Source organism: Caretta caretta, chromosome 19 (genome assembly GCF_965140235.1).
Source record: "Caretta caretta isolate rCarCar2 chromosome 19, rCarCar1.hap1, whole genome shotgun sequence".
In the NCBI taxonomy this organism is placed as follows: domain Eukaryota; kingdom Metazoa; phylum Chordata; order Testudines; family Cheloniidae; genus Caretta; species Caretta caretta.
Genome location: NC_134224.1, coordinates 3,778,123 through 3,796,749, shown reverse-complemented (window position 1 = coordinate 3,796,749; position 18,627 = coordinate 3,778,123). Strand labels below are relative to the sequence as shown.

General features: G+C 43.1%; 1 protein-coding gene and 1 long non-coding RNA gene across 3 annotated transcripts in view; both read right to left on the bottom strand.

Moving 5' to 3' along the window:
* The window catches only part of KIAA0319L (KIAA0319 like), a 50,572-nt gene that overhangs the window by 20,445 nt on the left and 11,500 nt on the right, over positions 1–18,627 (bottom strand). The window contains exons 3-5 of one of the 2 annotated variants that reach the window (XM_048825467.2): positions 9,783–10,507; positions 3,284–3,578; positions 84–185 (exon numbers count right to left, since the gene is read on the bottom strand). In XM_048825467.2, the coding sequence (XP_048681424.1) occupies positions 84–185; positions 3,284–3,578; positions 9,783–10,507 (1,122 nt within the window). The remainder of the gene's footprint in view (positions 1–83; positions 186–3,283; positions 3,579–9,782; positions 10,508–18,627) is intronic. The other variant, XM_048825470.2, reaches the window with a different exon arrangement.
* LOC142069598 (uncharacterized) lies at positions 6,230–9,764 on the bottom strand. Its single transcript, XR_012665512.1, has 2 exons — positions 7,601–9,764; positions 6,230–6,906 (listed from the first exon to the last, which is right to left on the bottom strand). It is a non-coding gene; the product is annotated as an uncharacterized LOC142069598 (long non-coding RNA).

Here is an 18,627-nt window from a genome sequence, read left to right as displayed (position 1 = left end):
ATTTTCCCTATTTAACAAGGCACTTATCTCTTGTTTGTCACTTCATCATCGCCGCGCATTTAGAGCTCCCAATGAAGTCTTACCCGTTGGTGGTTCAGGAAGGACAAATGCATTTAACTGAACTTCATTCTTTGGCAGGGTCACTTGGACATTGTTTCCTGCAGAAACTACCAGCTCCTTCATAACTGTTAAAAGGAACAGGAAAAAAATTACATACATAAAGAGAACTTCGGCTTCTGAGCTTGTGGAATAAAAGCCAGCTACAAAATAGCTGTATTTTGCAAACATCCCATCACTCAGTGCCACTTCAGGTTTCTGTCTAGTAGCTGAATGCAGAAACACTAAGGGGCCTTCACAATTGTGAGGGAAGCCTAGAATTATTCAGTTACACAGTGTCTCCAAAGAGAGGGAGGTAACTTCTGCTGCTTTTCTGAGGAGCTGAAATGGGACCCCCTTGCTCTGTACAGAGACCTCTATTCAACCCGGTCCAACAGGGATGAGAAGGACTCAGCAGATAGGTTTTCAGGAAAGAACCCAGATGCTCTTGTATGGAAGGGGGAAGACAAGAACTGCTATTTACTGAACTGCAATTTCAGATCTTTACAGATATATGAAGAATTCAAAGTATTCTCAGCTGAAAAAAATAAAAGCTTCTTGCAGGCTAACAGATTTTCTAAAACAAGCTGCACACATTCCACTTTCATGCTTTTCTCACCCTAAATACAAGGGTGTTTCACTTTGATTTTTCCTCTCATTTCTTAATCAGGAAGAAAAGATCAGCAGCATTTCTCATCCATTTCTTTACAAAGCTGACTCATAAGAACGGCCATACTGAATCAGACCAAAGGTCCATCTAGCCCAGTATCCTGTCTTCCGACAGTGGCCAATGCCAGATGCCCTACAGGGAATGAACAGAACAGGTCATCATCAAGTGATTCATCCCCTGTCACCCATTCCCAGCTTCTGGCAAACAGAGGCTAGGGACACCATCCCTGCACATCCTGGCTAATAGCCATTGATGGGCCTATCCTCCATTAATTTATCTAGTTCTTTTTTTAATCCTGTTATAGTTTTGGTCTTCACAACATTCTCTGGCAAGGAGTTCCTCAGGTTGACTGTGCATTGTGTGAAAAAATACTTCCTTTTGTTTGTTTTAAACCTGCTGCCTATTAATTTCATTGGGTGACACCCTAGTTCTTGTGTTAAGAGAAGGAAAAATAACACTTCCTAATTTACTTTCTCCACAAAAGTCATGATTTTATAGATCTCTATCATATCCCCCCTTAGTCGTCTCTCTTCCAAGCTGAAAAGTCCCAGTCTTATTAATCGCTCCTCATATGGCAGCCATTCCATACCCCTAACAATTTCTGTTGCCCTTTCCTAAACCTTTCCAATTCCAATATATCTTTTTCGAGATGAGGCAACCACATCTGCATGCAGAATTCAAGATGTGGGCGTACTGTGGATTTATAGAGGCAATATGATATTTTCTGTCTTATTATCTATCCCTTTTTTAATGATTCCCAATGTTCTGTTTGCTTTTTTGACTGTCCATTTTTGGACTTGCACATTGAGTGGATGTTTTCAGAGAACTATCCACAATGACTCCAAGATCTCTCTCTTGAGGGTTAACAGCTAATTTAGACCCCATCATTTTATATGTACAGAGAGATGAAAAGAGAGGACTAATTTTGTTCTTAAAGGTGACTTGATAAAGGTAGGGGAAAATGGGATTTGTGGCCTTTTCTGGTTCTTTACTATGTACAAAGACCTGAAAGGCAATTACTTTTCTCAGAGTATTTTTTGCTCTCCCCACATTTTTAAAAAAAATCTGGGGGGGGGGGGGGGGGGGGGGAGAACACATTAAGAAAAAGAAGTCTGTTCTTCCCTGAGACCTTATTGGGATCTCAGAGTGGTACACTGGGAGCTATTTTAAAAAGTTAGGGAGGCTGAATATTTAAACTCTCATCTGTTTATTAGTTAAATAGTTAACGAAAGAAACCCAGAACAAAAGATCTAAAAGAGTAAAACTTCCTTCTCCTCTCAATTACTTAACCTCTTGCGATGTCACAATTCCACTAGTTCTCCAATCACACAGAGTGTCTCCCAGAGGAAAAGGAGATCTGGATTTCTAACAGAAAAATAATGCCTCCAACCCTTTTTTGAAAATAACTTTTCAGGTTTTCTTTATACTTCATAAAAGAGCAGCAAGACGCCAGTCAAATGTTTGCCTATGAAGGTCACTTTTCAGACATTGGAGAATATATTAACTCCAACACTAGTGGGGGGAGGAATTTATTAAAAAAAGATTAGTAAACTGGTTAGTTCAGATAGCCAATTGGCTTTTTGACAATTATCGAAGTACATAGCATTTCCTTTCCGCGAAGCCATCTGTTCCATTTTCAGGGGCAAAATACACCCTAAATTTATAAGAATTCAGCTTTGGGTCTTTCCAAGAACTGAATTTAGTGAATTTTGTTGTACTGCAGCTAGTCACACCAGGTGAGCAACACACAATGCTCTGTGTATATGCACAGATCCTCACAGAAGAAGCTAGGGAGTCAAGTTTGGTTTATCCTAGTGTTGTTTGTGGTTCTTTTGTTATTTTACACATTCTGTAATGATCACCCTTAGGAACACCTGTGTAATGATCACCTTTAGGAACACCTGTGTGAATGGAAACATGACACTCTGCTGCAGAGTAAGACATGGCTAACGGCCAAGAGTACTGCTTCTGCATGACTGAACTATACGTTGACATTTCCGGGGGGGAAAGTCATACCCCATTATGGGCAACCACCTTACCAAATCAAATGATGGAGGGCCATGTACTGTAGATAGTTGCTGATACAAGGTTTCATGCCACTACATCTTATGTCAGATCTCTATTCCCATTACAGTACCAGAGACATTATCACTCCTTCTGAGCTGCACTTGGAGAAAAGATTCAGTAGACATATAGAGATCTGTAATTCCAAATCAGGATCCCATCCTATAGCCTCACAGTCTCTGCCAGGGGCCCCAATGGGCCGTTCAGGGATTGTCATGGGACTATACCAGAAGCCCTCAGGAGGGCCTATGGTATGGGACCCATGCCAGGACCCCCAGGATGGGCCAAAGGCCCCAACCAACATACATGTTGGAAGAGGACCCCCCAATACTCTCTTGGAGAAACTATTCAGGTACTGCCCCACAGTGGTAGCTTTACTGTGGTTTAATGTCTCATCAGTCTCTCAGTGGGATATTCTGGTTTTGGAAGGTGCTGCGGAGTAAACACACTCACCTGGCACTGGCGTAGGGGTGCTTGATGACATGGCAGAGATAGCCTGGACGGTGGTAACACTGTCGTTGGTGGGGACACCGGTGGGCAGAGTGGTAACGGTCTGCACCTTCATCGTGTTTTTCCCCTGCAGAGCACTGATCGTAGGGAGAATCTCCTCTAAGGAAAGAGGCTGGATGGAAGTGTCGTTTGACTGCTTGGGTTTCTCAGCTTTGCCAGTGGCAGTCAAACCCAGCGCTATGGGGCTGGAGAACGTAGCCAGCACTGGGAGTTCTGATGTGGATGTTCCTGCATGAGCCTGGAAAGAAGAGAATGTCTCAATCTGAAACTGGATGCCAATTTAGTTTTCAAACTCAAACGGACCCCAAATTCCCCTCATATCTGCACAGTATCAAATGCCTGCAAGATATTCACACGTTCCTCCTAAAATTAGGGAGGAACGAAGCCCCCTATACCTATTCTCCTATTGATAGGAAGCTTTTGCAGCTCCCTCCCCTTTCTTCCAACATGGCTACTATCTGTTTTTGCCCACCCTCACTTCCCCCTTGGCTCTTTCTCCAGAATAGCTAGGTTGTTTCCAGCTCAGCTGCACATAGCTTAGTCCCTTTATATCTACATACATCAGCTATTGTGGCATATCAGGTGCTATGGCAGACTCCATAGAAGACGCTGGGGTGTCTGTAAGTCTTAAATGAGCAGAGCGACAGCAGAATAAGCTGAAGACACTAAAGCAGGGAACCAGATTTCCCTCTGGTAATTTGTCCGTCACATATTCCTATTTCTGTAGCTGCGATGTGGGCAGGTATGAAGGAGGAGGATTCTACCGGCATCTTTTTGATTTAAGAATCACTCATTGCAGCGGAGAGTTACTGATTTTAGACTGCCCCTAAAAGGGGTAATCCGTGCCTTGAACGACCTGCACTCAAACAGCAGTGTGAACAACAGAAACTATTTGGGGAAGGGGGATCAGAAAGCTTGCACACACACCCCCACCCGCATACCATGCGGCATGAGTCAGTTTATGACAAATAATCAAAGCAGACAAAAACAAATTTCCTTTCTTTCATTAGAAATTCCTTCTACAGCACCTAGCTCCACTCTGGTTAGTAGCCTGCAAGGTAACTCCCGGACATTTCAACTTTAACTGGGTTTATCTGTAGAGTACCTCTGCATTTGTTGAGCAAATGCGGTTTCAATAATGTCTGCTGAACACTTAAAATGCAGCACTTCACCATCTTTGATTTGTAACCAGTTTTGTAACTGAATTACCCCATCACACATCTGATGAAGTGAGCTGTAGCTCACGAAAGCTCATGCTCAAATAAATTGGTTAGTCTCTAAGGTGCCACAAGTACTCCTTTTCTTTTTGCAAATACAGACTAACACGGCTGTTCCTCTGAATACCCCATCACTGACTCAACTGGTACAGTTGGGTCAAAAGGTCAAACCAAAGAAAGGCACTCATGACTTTAATACCACGTTACTGGCATTCAGTCTGGGCAATGGACGCTGCAGAACTGCATTGCCACGTGTCCTAGTAGCTAGATTAGACTAGAGAGAACATTTTAATACCACAGGTTAAAAAAAAAAAAGGAGTACTTGTGGCACCTTAGAGACTAACCAATTTATTTGAGCATAAGTTTTCATGAGCTTCAGCTCACTTCATTGATGTGATGAAGGTGCTACAAGTACTCCTTTTCTTTTTGCGAATACAGACTAACACGGCTGTTACTCTGAAACAGGTAAAAAAGAAGCCCTTGAACATACACTCCGAAACAGCCAGCCAATGCTAATACCAGGGGAGGAAGGTTGGCCTTGTGGTTCAGGCTTTTCTGCAAAACTCCCTCTCCTTGCAGTGTTGGGTAGGTCACTTATACCTGCTCTGTCTCAGTTTCCTCATCCTCAATGCAAGGGTGAAGAACTATATTTGTTCCTGTGTTTAAAGTACTTTCAGCTCCATTGACAGAAGAGACAAGGGTAAAGCACTATTAATATTATGTGCAAAGAAAGATTCTCTCCACTTTCTTACCAGTTAACGGGCTCTCATGCTTCGGTGAAGCTACAGATTCTTTGCACTAAAGAAGCTGGCAAATCTTGGGACATGCTACTCTGTAGCAGTCCTCATTCACAGTCTGAACATGGCCAACAGTAGCTTCTATTAACATGCACAAATGGGCTTCCCTAACTGCGGGGGGGCAATAGCTGGCATGCATATTCCAATTCTGGCACCAGACCACCCAGCCACTAAGTACATTAATCAGAAGGGGTATTTCTGAATGGTTCTCCAGGCACTTGTGGATCACCGTGGGCATTTCACAGACATTAACGCAGGCTGGTCTGGAAAGGTGCACGACGCGTGCATCTTTCGGAACACTGGCCTGTTCAGGAAGCTGCAAGCAGGGACTTTCTTGATCACTGTAGGAGAAGTCGAAATGCCCACTCTGATCCTGGGAGACCCTGCCTACCCCTTAATGCAGTGGCTTATGAAGCCATATACAGGGAACCTTGACAGCAGCAAGGAGCGGTTAACAACAGGCTGAGCAAATGCAGAATGACTGTTGAGTGTGCTTTTGGCCATTTAAAGGCCTGCTGGCACTGCCTCTATGAGAGGCTGGACCTGGCTGATGACAATATTCCTATGCTTACAGCCACATGCTGTACACTCCATAATATTTGTGAAGGGAAGGGTGAAAGCTTCACTCACGGCTGGACTGCTGAGGCTCAGAGCCTGGAGGCTGAATTTGAACAGTCAGAGACCAGGGCTATTAGAGGGGCGCAGTGCAGGGCCATAAGGATCAGGGATGCCTTGAGGCAGCAATCTGAAGCAGAAAGCCACTAACATTTGTTGCTATGCTCAGGAGGGCAGTGCTTGTAATGCTAGGAGGTGATTGGTGCAGACGATGCCCTGTGAAGGTTTAAGAAAATTGCCTGTTGCTTTGCAGGGCTCTGTTTGCTTTCAAACCAAAACAATTCTTTTATTAAAAACAACCACCGGAGGAGAGAGAGAAACAAAAAAGCACGTCAGCACTGTGGGAGACAGGGGGAAGGGAGGGTCCCAGTAGGAGGTGGGGTCCTGTGAAATTTTGTGTATGTCCAGGTATCATATGCAACCTTGTCCTTTGGAGTACAGTGCAGCGGGTACTGTACTTCAGCAGGGCTCAACTGCAGAGGGACGGGTGTGGAGGGCAGTGGGTACTGGGAGTCCACAGGGCTGGACCGTGACAGGGCAGGAGTGGAACGCAGCGGGTACAGACTGGAGCCAGGAGATTGATAAGAGTGTGTTGGCAGTATCTGGAGGAGCATGAGGAAGAGTTTTGCGACAGCAGCTGTAGGGGTGGGCAGGCATGGAGCTGCTCGGTTTGCAGTTAGTAGCGCCTGGAGTCTGTCTGCTTGGTGCTCCATAACCTTTAAGAGCCACTCTGTGGCTTCGTTCTGGCACACCGTGTTCTCCTTTCAGTTCCTCTTCTCACTGTCCCGCTGCTCCTTCAATTCTTGTTTTTCGGCCGCGGAGTTTATCATGACATCACGCAGGAAGTCCTCTTTAGTTCTTCGTGGCCGCTTTCTAATTCTGTGCGGCCGTTCAACCGGCGATAAGAAAGAGGGAGGCGAGGCTCCCAAGGTCATATCTGTGAAGCCAAAATGCAGCATTTTACAGAAGCAGTATTGTTTGCAACATACAGGCCACTGATTCAGTGATTTAAAACACAGCCACTACTCACATACCTGTCACTAACTGACTTACCCCAGGCAAGCACACATGAGCCACAAGACCCCCAAAATGGTAAGTAACCACAGGGGCACAGGAAATCAGTGTTCCAGGACCGTACTGTACACTGGGCATGTGGCTCTTGGGGAGAGCCAGCACTGTAGAGGGGGCCTTATCATTACTGTCCCCACATTTTCCACAGGCTGTGTTCATTATGGAAGATATCTTGCTGCTGAGGGTGAGCAGGGAATCAAGGGAGGGTCTTCTCCAAGACTGTGGCTTCTGCCCTGGACCTTATGCGGCTTGCCTGTGTGCAGCAATGTTCTCCCTCCCAGTGACGGTAGAGTGACATGGGAAAGTTACCCTTAATGAGGCAAGAAAAAGCAGGTCTGCCAAAGAACCTGCAGCAGCGGATTGCCCAGTATTTCCATGAGAGTTTCGTGGAGATCTCTGAGGCAGATTCCCGTGAAGTGAGGGAGTCAATCAACACCTGGTTCTGCCTTTCAGACTAAGCATGTGGTGGTATGCGCATCATACAGACACAAGCTTGCTTTCTGCAGCCCTCCTGCCCCCAACAACTTGCTTCAGTGATTCCCAAAATCAAAGCCACTTACCAGGCGCCTCCACTCCTGTTTGCGCTTTGCCAAGCTCTAACACTGGCTAGCCTCCTCCGGGGTAGAGAAGAGCTCCTGGCTGCATGCATCTCTGACTTCCGAGTCATCCTCTGCCTCTGGGTCCCCCTCCGCCTCCTCATCCAAGATTTCCTCCTCCTGGCTCGGTCCACTCTCGACTGGCATGCGAGCCACCGAAGCATCCACAGGGGCCTTTGCAGTGGAGGTGGGGTTGCCACTAAGTGTTGCGTCCAGCTCTTTGTAGAACCATGGGTGCAGCACCGGAGCGGCGGTTTGCCTCCCGCACCTTGTGGTAGGTGTTCCACAGCTCCTTCACTTTCACCTTGCACTGCAATGTGTCCGGATCACGGCCCCTTTCCGTCATGCATCGTGACATCTGTCTGTATGTATCATAATTCCTACGGCTGGAGCGCAGCTGAGACTGGACAGCCTCCTCTCCCCAAATGCTGATGAGGTCCAGCAGCTCGACATTGTTCCAAGCGGGAGATTGTCTGGTGCATGGAGCAGACATAATAACCTGGAAAGATGTGCTGAGACCACTGCATTTGACACCGAGCAAACAGGAAGGGGACTTTCAAAATTCCCAAGGAATTTAAGGGGTGGGGCTCTTGGTTGGTGACCTGTGGGCAGGGCAGTAGAGTTCAAACCGATGACCAGAGAGGCGAGAACAGGCATTGTGGGACACCTCCCGGAGGCCAACTGCTGCGCTGTAATCGACCAGGGTGTCTACACTGGCACTGCGGCGCTGTAGCCCCGGCGCAGACAGCCGTACGCCTCTCACAGGGGTAGTTTTTTTACAGCATTGCAACTGCGCAATTTCTGAGCACTAAGTGGCTTGGCAGTGTGTACAGAAACTTGCCAGTGTAGACAAGGCCTGAGAGAGACAAGAAAAGTTTAAGGTGAACTGTAGTGAAATCTCCCCAGAAGTCAGGTGCATGTGGAATGGGAGAATGAGATCACTGTTTAAGTCTCAATCTCCTATGAAATGCTAGATGAAGGAAAGGTTTCAGGAAGAACAGAAATACTGCAATATTGCAGGAGAGAGAGAAAACAAAGAGAAACTCATGAGTCACTCTTAAGTAGCATGAGGTTCTGGAAGATCAAACATTTGCAAATGCAAAGCTAAACCACAATGTTGTTTCACACACCTGGCTCTGGAATTTTCAGTGGTGTCCTTTGGCTCCACTCCACATCCTGTTCTGCAAGCTGGTGACGGATATCAGTCACAGCACTACCTAGCACCGTAAGATTTGCATAGCTGGAGTGGAACAGATTCTCTTAAGCCAGAATGTAACTACAGGAGAAAGGAGCCCACTGCAATAATCCCAAATCCTTGAAATATGGCAGGAGATATTCAAGCAATGTAGCTTCCTAACGTATGATTCACTCTGCAACACCACTCCTATTAGGGACTCTACAATGCCTATGATCAGACCCTTTGCACATATAACAAAGAGCACCTAGTATTTCAAACACGTCTATTTCTGTTTAGATCAGACGACATCTGGAAATACTGTACTGACTTCTTATTTTTTTGGAATAGAAGCCCAAATGATCCTCATTTATCCACTGCTAATGTAAACCCTTATGAACTTCTGAGTATGAAAGAATGAGTCTTAAAAAAAAAATTAAGACTTCAGATCAGTTACAGAGTAAAGTTGATCTGAAGACACATGACAAAATAGTAGAGATTTGTAGAGTAATATGCTGAATTGATCCAGAATTCAACACTCTTCTTATAGAAAGCTACTTATTTTATTTTGTGGGTCAACCAGATATATTATGGGTAACTGACTCCAACACACATGCACTTCCCTGCCTTTTGCTGGTTACTTCACACCCACCAGACATCTCTCCTTCTTACCGCTCACTTTTAGGATGTGTATTATATGGGACAGGAAGCAGTCTGCCTGTCATCTTTTTTCCAAGAGCCAAAGGGCTAATGAAATTAAATCAAATCCTACCCCAATTCAGAGAAACACTACTGCCCCATCTCCCTGCAAAGAGGCTGATAGTACATTTCTGAAGGTGCCTTCTAAGTGTTCTTAATATGAAGCCTGCATAATAAAGGACAACCAGAAGGATGCTCAACTCATACCAGTTACGATTGACACTAGCAACAGAGACAGTCCATTCACATTCCCATTTCTTTCCATACACTTACCCATAGAGAGCTGCTACCAGTTGGATCACTCAGTCCACTCACACTATTGCTCTCAGGAAAGGCAAGGCTTTTGTTTTTCTGTTCTCTTGAGTCTGCTCCATTTTGCAGTGAAGTTTTCTCTCGAGTTGCATGGTCACTGGGAACATACACCTCCCTCAATGAAGGCCTAGATTCTGGGTTATCCTTCAGATCAATTTTACTCAAGCTGCTCTTAGATTTGCTGTCCAAGGTACCGGATGGCAGATTTTCAGCATTCCCCCTGGTGGGTATATCTGTTTTATCCCGTTTCAGCAAGCCCCTCCTGTCATTTGCCAAGTGCTGTTTTTGTGTCAACAGCTCCCAGAAGGACCTTCGCAGTCTCTTTTTCGCTTGGACTGGCATGTGCCAATCCAACAATTTGTGAAGCAGAGTCTCCACCTCACCTTCAGACTGAGAGCTTAAGGAGTGCTCTGTAGTTTTCGATTTCTTTAGAAACACCAAAACGGAATCTGAGGAGTCAGTCCTGTTTGCCTGACACTGATGGGGAATCACGCAGTTCACCTGGATACACATCTTTTCCAACAGCCAAAAGGCATCACAGCTGGGGCTCTGGCAGCAAGCAGCCTGACATGACTGGGCAGTGTGAAATCCCTTCAGAAGCTGTAGCTGGTGATCTTCCCATGATCTCAAATGGCCACCAAATAGGACCTTCTCTGGCTGGCACACAGCTCTGTTCCAGTTTGCATCTGAGAAGGAGGCAGAGTAGAAAAGAAAAGACAATTCAAAATGCTGTAAAGTGACTAACAGTTAATCCTTGGCACTGCCAAAGAGTATTCAGAGTACAGGAGTGAGCTCAGAGCAAGGAACCAGAAGGCAGGACTCCTGGGTTCTAGAACTTGCTCTACTGACTGCATATGACCATAGGCAAGTCACTACATCTCTCTGTGCCTCAGTTTCCCTCTCTAAATCAAAACAGCAACTTACCCCATTCATAGGGTCTTCATGAGGTTAAATTCCTTTAGCTTGTAACTCTCTGGAAGGTATCACAGAAGGGCAAAGTAATACTAGGCAGCACACCTAGTTTCTGATAGGGGCTGGAGTTGCCTCAGTGAACAGTTAGGGCTGGTAAATCCATCTCTCTACACCGAGGCCCCTTTTGGATTAAAAAACTCCCACAGCACAAAGATACAAATGTTATTTGTCACCAAAGGCATCAGAATCAAGCTTTCAACCACCAGCTATGGGCCGCACCAACATAACAGCAACACAAGTAGACTGACCAAATCTGAGTACATCACTTCTGACAGCTGAAGTATAAAAGCAGCTTCTATTATTTTAAGGATCCCTGAATTTTTAACCCCCCCCTTTGATTTTCTAAATTACCATTTTACTTAAAGTCAGAACTCAAAAGGGGATTTTATAAATCATCATGTCAGGCAACATGGTGGCAAACCAAGCTAGGGGGATAATCTGGCCAGGCCACTACTCTGTGGAAGATGCAGCCACGTTCCAGAGATTCTTGTCAGAATGAGGGAACTTCAACCACAGTAACTAGTGCTGAGTTCTAAGACTTCAGCATAGCATGGGGTAGCAAGAATTTAAATGACCTTCCATTCTCAACCCAGTTGACATCTGCTTTGAGTAAAAATGTGGACAGTTGAGTTATGAGAAGCAGTGTGGTCTAGTGGTTAGATCAAAGTCATGAATCTTGGGTTCCATTCCTGGATCTGCTTTTAAAAAGCTGCACAACCTTGGATTCACTACTCAATCTCAGTGCCTCAATATATGCATCTGCAAAACAGCATTAGAGTTTACCGAGGTCACAGGTGCATTAAGGCTACAATGTTTGTAAAGCACCACGTAAATATTAATAAGATTAATACTCTTTTCTGCATCTTGAAATGAAGACGTACACACTCATGTCCCTCACCTACTGAGGTGTAGTGACCTGTAGCAAACAGATTCAGTTCTGGCAATAGTACGGTAAACACTTTAAACACACGGGGGCTCTTTCGTATCCAGAGCTGCTTGCCTGCTTATGTATGGTAGCTCAGTGTATAAGGGCTCTGAAGCCCAAGTCAATGCGGAGTTGCTTTCCTGCTGCAGATACTCTGCATAAAGAATGTTTAGGTTGACTGACTGCAGCATAAGCCTTGGCTAATGAGATGTTCTAACCTTGTACTGAAGAGACTAAACATTTTAAGTTTAAGTTATCAGCTGCGCAGTGCACCTTGGGCCACTGAGTTCTTTCCCCGTAGTCAGTCCCATTGAGTCCATCTGACAAGTACAATAGGTGCAAAATATTCAGTCCACCCACTACACCACTGTGCAGTGTGGTCACATCATCAACCATAAGTAACACAACGAGATACTTCCTAAATTTTTCTAATCAAAATAAGCTTTACTATATAGCTTCATTAAAAAAAAGAGAAGAGAAGAAAAAGTTACAACTATCATGAGAAATAGGTTTAGCTTTACATGCCGTATAAAAATGTATTCAGGAGAGGTCACGTGCTTTAGTGGACTCAGAATGGGACTGGAAGCCAGATTTTCAAAGTCCTAATTCTGGCTGTGCCATGACTCTTTCTGTGGTCCATGGGAAATCGCTTCATTTATCCGTGGCTCAGGTTCCCCACAGGGGAGCTATTACTTGCAGAAATGTTGCAAAGATTTACACTTTCACAGAAGCAAACTTTTTAATTTAGAGAGTAAAAGTCTATTCTGATGAAGAGGTAGAGAAGACATGTTGTATAGAGGTGCTGATTAATGCTCCATTAGACAAGGCCAAGATGGTGAGAAAATTCCCTTTTAGGAAAGGTGATAAAACAGACCATTATGATTTTATTTGGAAGCAGTTTCTGGAGGATTACTGGGAGCAGATGCCTCTGTGGTGATTATTATTTCCACACCTCTGCCCCTCCTTCCAAGCCGCCTCTCCCCCATACACAAGGTAGTCTGGCATTCATACTGCCTTCTTCTAGGATGTGTATTCTCTTGTAATAAGTGGTTGCCGCTTTATTGTAAGTACATTTGTGTGAAATTTCAATTAAATAAAACCACAGGAATCCCAGCTACAAAGTCATGTGAATCAATCACTGCTCCTCATGAGCAAGCGCAGGTTCCACTGTCTAAACAAAGTTGCTTGGTAATCCAAGAACGATGCGGTATGGTTGTGTATCAATTGTTATCAAAGGACGATCACATTTTCCTGTAGGGGGGCGGTAACAATAGTTGAGTCAACAGCTTGAAGTCTGCATCTCTTCATGCAGAACAATGATTAAAACTCAAGATTAAAATATTATAGTAGGATTCAAACATAATATAGTAGCCTGTCTAGAAGGCACTTTCTGTTATAGTCTATTAGATTTAAACCAGCAAGCTCTACAGTCTACACATACTGAGAAATTTATACACAGACCCCCATATGCCGGCTATTCACTTATGACTGAGGATCATGCACAGTTTGCTGCCATGGGGAAAGGACCAAATACTCTCAGAAAGCCACCAGCAGCTGAAAAGGTTTAGAGAGCATTGTTAGCTGGTAATGTGTATGGATTTCCAGGCTTTGGGACAAGGGTAAATAACCAGTCAACATTCTTTGCTGAACTAGATCTCTACTGTAGATTGGCATCACATACAGAGGGCCAGAAACTTGTAACGGTCTTGGAACACCAAAGTGCTTCCCTCACTGAGGAGAAAACAGTTTCCTCCTAGTGTACCATTTACATAATATAATATTGCTAAAAATGCGAAGGGGAGCTAGGTTTTTACAAAAATGCATCTCAGGGACTCAATGTGCATGTCAATTAGCAACAGTGTACTTAAGGCATGCAAAGGGAGAGAATGGAGAGGAATTATGTAGGGTGATTCAAGGGAGCATAATGAACAGTAATGAAATGAAATTGAGAAAGGGAAAATCAAGTACATCCAGAACAGTTCCGCACAAGGGAAGGACTAGACTTCTTGTTGGGACATTTAATACTAAAATGGATGATCTACTAGAAAATAGAGGATAGGGAACAACCCCATGTTAGTCCCTCTCAGGTGTCGTGGCAGAACTTAGTACTGAAGAGAACTAAGATTCTGATTTGATATAAAGGAGCTGCAGCAGATACAAAAAAAAAAAAAAAAAAAATTCATTTCAATCCATTTATCCAAGTCCTTGCAGACTTTCACTTACCCTGAAACAAACATACTGAGCAAAGATACAAGTTACTGCAGACACACCAGCTTTTATCAATTCACATCTAAGCCATGTTGGAATATTTCCAACAGACTACAGCTGCAGGTGGATACTTTTACTAAGACTTTTATAGGGAGAACAGAAGACTTGTAAGCAGAACTTTAATGTGAGAAACCTGCATTCAGAAGGTCCGATTTGGAAAAAATTCTAAGCAAAGGTTGAGACCCCTCCTTGACTCAAAGTCATAAAATAAAGAACATGAGTAGCGTGTGAACAGATACTTGGACTTGCTCAAATATGGGTGATTTGAGTCAGACTGAGTCAGGTTAGCAAAGTCACCCATTGTGCTTCCCTGAAAAAGAAAAAGGTGAGAGTGCCTCATGGAAGTTGATTAAAACCACTTTGGCTTTAGGTAGGGAAACAAATGAGCAAGGTGGGGAAATGTCTGAAATCTGGAATTTTCACTTTTTTGGGAGACAAGGCCTCCCCAAACTGATTTCCACCTCTCTATGTCCTCCTGTTCGGACAACATATGATTTAGGCTGCAAAGGATCCACTTTTAATGGGCTACACATTCCCCCTTCCTAACATATTGCTCCTTCCTGACCTGGAACAGCATCAGCACTGTTGTCCCACTCTGTATCAGGCTATTTGTAATACCATGTCTATGCGGAGGCCCCTTGGGAGTGCTGATTCTTCCCTCAATTGGACATCATGCCTGTCACCCCAGTAGCAACATGAAACACTCCTCTTCTCAGCTGGGACAAGGCACTGCCTTCTGCATGCTCCCCACCTCTGTGGGAAACAGAATATTTAGACTAAACCTTTGACCCCATGCCACCACTCAAATTAGCCTTAGGAACAAGTAGCTGTTTAAGTCTTCATTGTCTCTCTGTGCCTGGTCCACTCATCACTTGGGGCAACATCCCTCCCCAGCAGCGTGCCCAGAGAACTTCATAACTTGGTGATCACAAACTGTAAAGCTTGCCTGCCACCAATAGGTCTCTGAGGCTGTCCCTCTCCCCCTTCACACAACTTAAAAAAACAACAAATATTTATTTTGGTAAGGTGAAAAAATTAATCTAAAGAATGCATCTGCCTGAGACCTTGTTTTTCACATTTCGGTCTGAAGCACATTTTTTTTTTTTAAATGACTAACGAATAACTAGAGGCTTTTGAATGGAAATGACTTGTATCAGCGATGTTTTAATAAGGCCACCTGTTTAAACCTTGAGGACTCTACAATGTTGAAAGCAGCTTCAGAGGGCAATTATTAAAGCAGGTGGGATTTTCTGCTCCAAGTGGAGTAGATTACTACCTTTTCTTGAGGCTAGGCAGCGAGAGGGACAGTCCATCATGGTTTTCATCTCTATTTCACATACTACTCCATTAGTTCATATTAGTTCAAGCCACCCCCAAAACTAACATGAGGTCTGCTACTATCACATAGTTCACCCTGCTTGCGTGTTCTAGTCCTTCCCCCAACCTGTGTCTGTCTTGTCTGATTAGATTGGAGGCTCCTCGGGCAAGTACCACTTAATACTCGAATTTGTACAGCACTCAGCACAACGAGGCACCTTTCTTGGTTGTCCCTTAGACACTGCTGTAATAAACATGATTAAGAATAATTTTATTGAAGTCTTTAAAACGTCATTTGTTAAAGAATCTAAACCCCAGGGATTTCAACGCAAGATTTTGCCAAAAAACAAAAATTGATTAATTCTAAAATGAGAGGGTACTAGGTATTATACAATATGATGGCTTCTAGTAAGATAGTGGTCTTCGTATAGTACTTTTTAAAAAATAACCCATCAGTATTTATATGTATAAAAGGACATTAATTTATAGCTAAAATTTAGATTTAAACAATACATCCTGAAAAACCTACTTACATCATCTGCATTACATTTTTTAATTCAGTGAAGACAGCTTTCTTGGACATTAACCTCTCTCAAACAGCAACCAGAAACCTAACCACTGAAGCACTGCAAACCACAAAAAGAAAGACTAGAAAACAAATATGAACAAAAAGTATTTTCATTAACCTACTTGCAGTGAAAACTGTGCATGGTGAAGATGTGATATTGGTAATGTGCCAAAAAAAATCAACTTTTAAATTAAGTGTTGAATTGTTTTTTGTTTTGTTTTTGTAAATCTTGCAGAGAAGGGAATACAAGGATGATTTAAGAAATCCTAATAAATTATCATCTGTCATCTCTGGCTTTTATTGGGAGTTACCCACTAGCCAAAACTGGTTGTTAGTCTCCCCTTTATAAAGGGCAGATAAAAGCCATAGGTGTACATTATAATTGCACATTACAACTAAAAAGTTTGAGAATGAATGGCTGTAAGACTTGTTGTTTGAAAACAATTTATTTAATGGACCCATTTATAGGACTTTTGGATTAAATGAAGTGGCAGTAAATTGGAATATACAGGAAATAACTCAGAGGGTAACTTGAAGTGTGATTCCAGCAGCTAGAGTCACTATAGTAAAGGTTATGTCAGCTTACCCATTATAAACCTCTCATTTCAGAGTGTTCGGTGTCATAAAAAAAAATTTGCCTTAGGCTGAGACCTGACTTATGATGTTTAAACCACTGGAGCATAATTTCATCATCAAATTTTGTAGGGGAGGGGGAGTCAGTTTGACCAATTTGCAGTCTGAGCAGAGAAATAAGCCTCAGTTTTCTAGCTTCAGGGTTTATTTATTGCAGTTATGTGACTTTAATTGTTCAGGTGATTATTCCACAATGTAAACTTCAGTAGTTCTTTCAAGTGTTTTTAAAAAGACAAGTTATTTCATACTTAGATCAAGTACAAACGGCTTGCACAACAAACTACTTTGCCTATGGATTTTTTTAGCATGAAAAATTTAAGAGTGCACGCATAGAACAATGAATTAAAGGCTCCCTATACTCAGAGCTCTGCAGATTGAGGACTCCCTAAAATACACTAATGGCCTAAGGGATTGTTACAATACCCCAGAGATAATGGGTCACTGGGAGATTACCTTACAAACCGTGTCACTGTGCAAAGACTGACACAACCCAAAAAGCAGGCTCCTTGCCTCTCTGGCAAGGTCCTCTTGACTGCTAGAAACTTTGTAACTTCTATTTATTTTAATGGATAACAAATACATGACAAATCCTGTGTTTTTCCCTAAAATATGAACACAAGAGTGAGAGTTAAATACTAATAGTCTAATGAAACTGCATATTGTGTATAGCTACTACAGTGATGGACACTTTGGAAATGAGAAACGGTCGTACTGCGTTATACTCAGTGATGCTTGTTATAGTTACAACTTAGACAAGCAGGGAAGTTGCGACAAGCAAAAGGCTACTACTCCATCCTTAACATTGCTTTAAGATTCCCTTAAAAGGGAACGGTTAGAAAATTTTTCTTCCTCTTCCCCATGTAAAATCTCATTCTCCTTCCTTCTCCACTCCAAAGAAAATAAGGGTTCTACATTTGGCAAAGATTTTTTCAGGTAGAGTGTGTGTGTTTTGAGGCAAGGGAGAAGGAGAGTTCAAGTTTCAATGCCTCAGTTTCCTTAGCTATTAAATGAAAATAATTCTTATCTACCTTCGTAAAATGCTCTGTGATCCTTGCATGAGAGAGGCAACAAACATGAAGTGTCATATGTTTCTTTGTTCTAACTATAATTCCTTGATGCTTTCTGTTGGCCTGGTTCATGCTCACAGCCACTAGTATAGGGAAACCTAAATTCCACATACTGAACAGCCACCAAAGTTACTCAAGTGTGAGAGAAGGGGATTTTTTTTGGTGCTAAAATTTGAAATTTACCCCTGTCCTGAACTACAGTTTAACTGAGAGGGCTAGTAACCCAGCCTTGCAAAATCACCATGAAAATCTAGCAGCTAGGCACAAAGGCTCCTTGGCAAGCCTTATTCCAATGATAAAGATAATTATATTTTTCTCAACTGTCCCAGGTAATTGGGTGCATGCAATTTTGCGATGATGCAGCAACTGCGCAGTTATAGTATCAATCATTGAAAGCATCTGGTCACACTGACCTCCACGCAATCTAAACCGGGAATCATAGGTAAACCATTTGCTTAAAACCAAAGTGAAGTTAAATTCTGCTCTAAAGATGTTAATGTTTTTATTCAAAGGATGTGTTACTCCAAACAAACAGTCCATTCCCCCCAAATAGTAACTTTAATCGAAAAACAACCCAGCTTAAAAGTGATTTTGTTCTCCAAATGTAGGGAGAAACAAAGAGGCTGTTTTATTTCCAACTTATTTTTAATGTTTACCCGGCAAATGCAAATTGAAAATAAATGGGTAACACGACTAGTGAAGGAAATAATCAGACAACAGAATTTGCTTTAAATCTGTTTTGGCAGCAACTCCAGGGTCATCCTCCATTTAGAAGATAGAAAAGGGGAGGTGAAGGTTTCTAACAAAGCAGAGTCCAATTACTATTTTTAAATGAAACACTGAATAAACGCAACTGAAGGCTAAGTTGACAACAGTACCTTTTAAACCAGCATCACTGTTGTCACGCTTTATCAACATGAAGTCCCCGCTCAAAGAGCAAGCAGACCAGTCGCCTGCCTGGGGGAAACATATGACCTCATTACACTTTGAAGTGCTTGGATTGTGATCACACTGACAGGGCTTCATGGAGTCTAGCAGGGGAAATGACCCTGCTGT